At 62.2% G+C, this 436-nt stretch overlaps 1 protein-coding gene across 1 annotated transcript in view; it reads right to left on the bottom strand.

Moving 5' to 3' along the window:
* The window catches only part of LOC104158172 (syntaxin-binding protein 1), a gene marked incomplete at both ends in the record, with an annotated part of 7,453 nt that overhangs the window by 5,745 nt on the left and 1,272 nt on the right, over positions 1-436 (bottom strand). Inside the window, 2 exons of the mRNA XM_009695751.1 lie at positions 98-201; positions 323-436. Coding sequence (XP_009694053.1) covers positions 98-201; positions 323-436 — 218 coding nt within the window. The remainder of the gene's footprint in view (positions 1-97; positions 202-322) is intronic.

The following is a 436-nucleotide window of genomic DNA, read 5'->3' as shown; positions in this document are numbered from 1 at the left end:
CACAACCCCGGAGGGGCTGGAGAAGGCCCCGGAGCATCCCCGGGCTGTCCCATCCCCTGGACCACCCCAGCAGGGACGGTCCCCAGCTCAGCCTCACCTGGGACTCGGAGGGGAGGAAGGCAATGTTGATCTCCGTCAGGGTTTTGATGACCTTGGCAGCGCGGGATTTCACCAGCTCGTTGAAGAGGGCATCGGGGCAGGCTGCAAGGGGAGAAGGAGGAGGAGGAGTAGGAGGAGGAGGGTAGCGCTCAGCATCCCTCCATCCCTGCTTGCTTGCACGTGTTTTAGTGACAGGGACTTGCCCTCCCCTCTGGGTACTCACAGTCAGTGAAGAAGACGTGGGCAGCTCTGTACTTGGAGGTGGGGGGATCCTTGAAGTCGTTGATGAGGGAGTGGATGGACTGCAAGAGAGAAGGGACCCGCTGGGCTGGGCAGG

This window comes from Cariama cristata, unplaced genomic scaffold (assembly GCF_000690535.1).
Source record: "Cariama cristata isolate BGI_N322 unplaced genomic scaffold, ASM69053v1 scaffold25752, whole genome shotgun sequence".
Taxonomy (NCBI): domain Eukaryota; kingdom Metazoa; phylum Chordata; class Aves; order Cariamiformes; family Cariamidae; genus Cariama; species Cariama cristata.
Note: the sequence above shows the minus strand (reverse complement) of the source record. Positions and strands in the feature narration are given on the sequence as shown.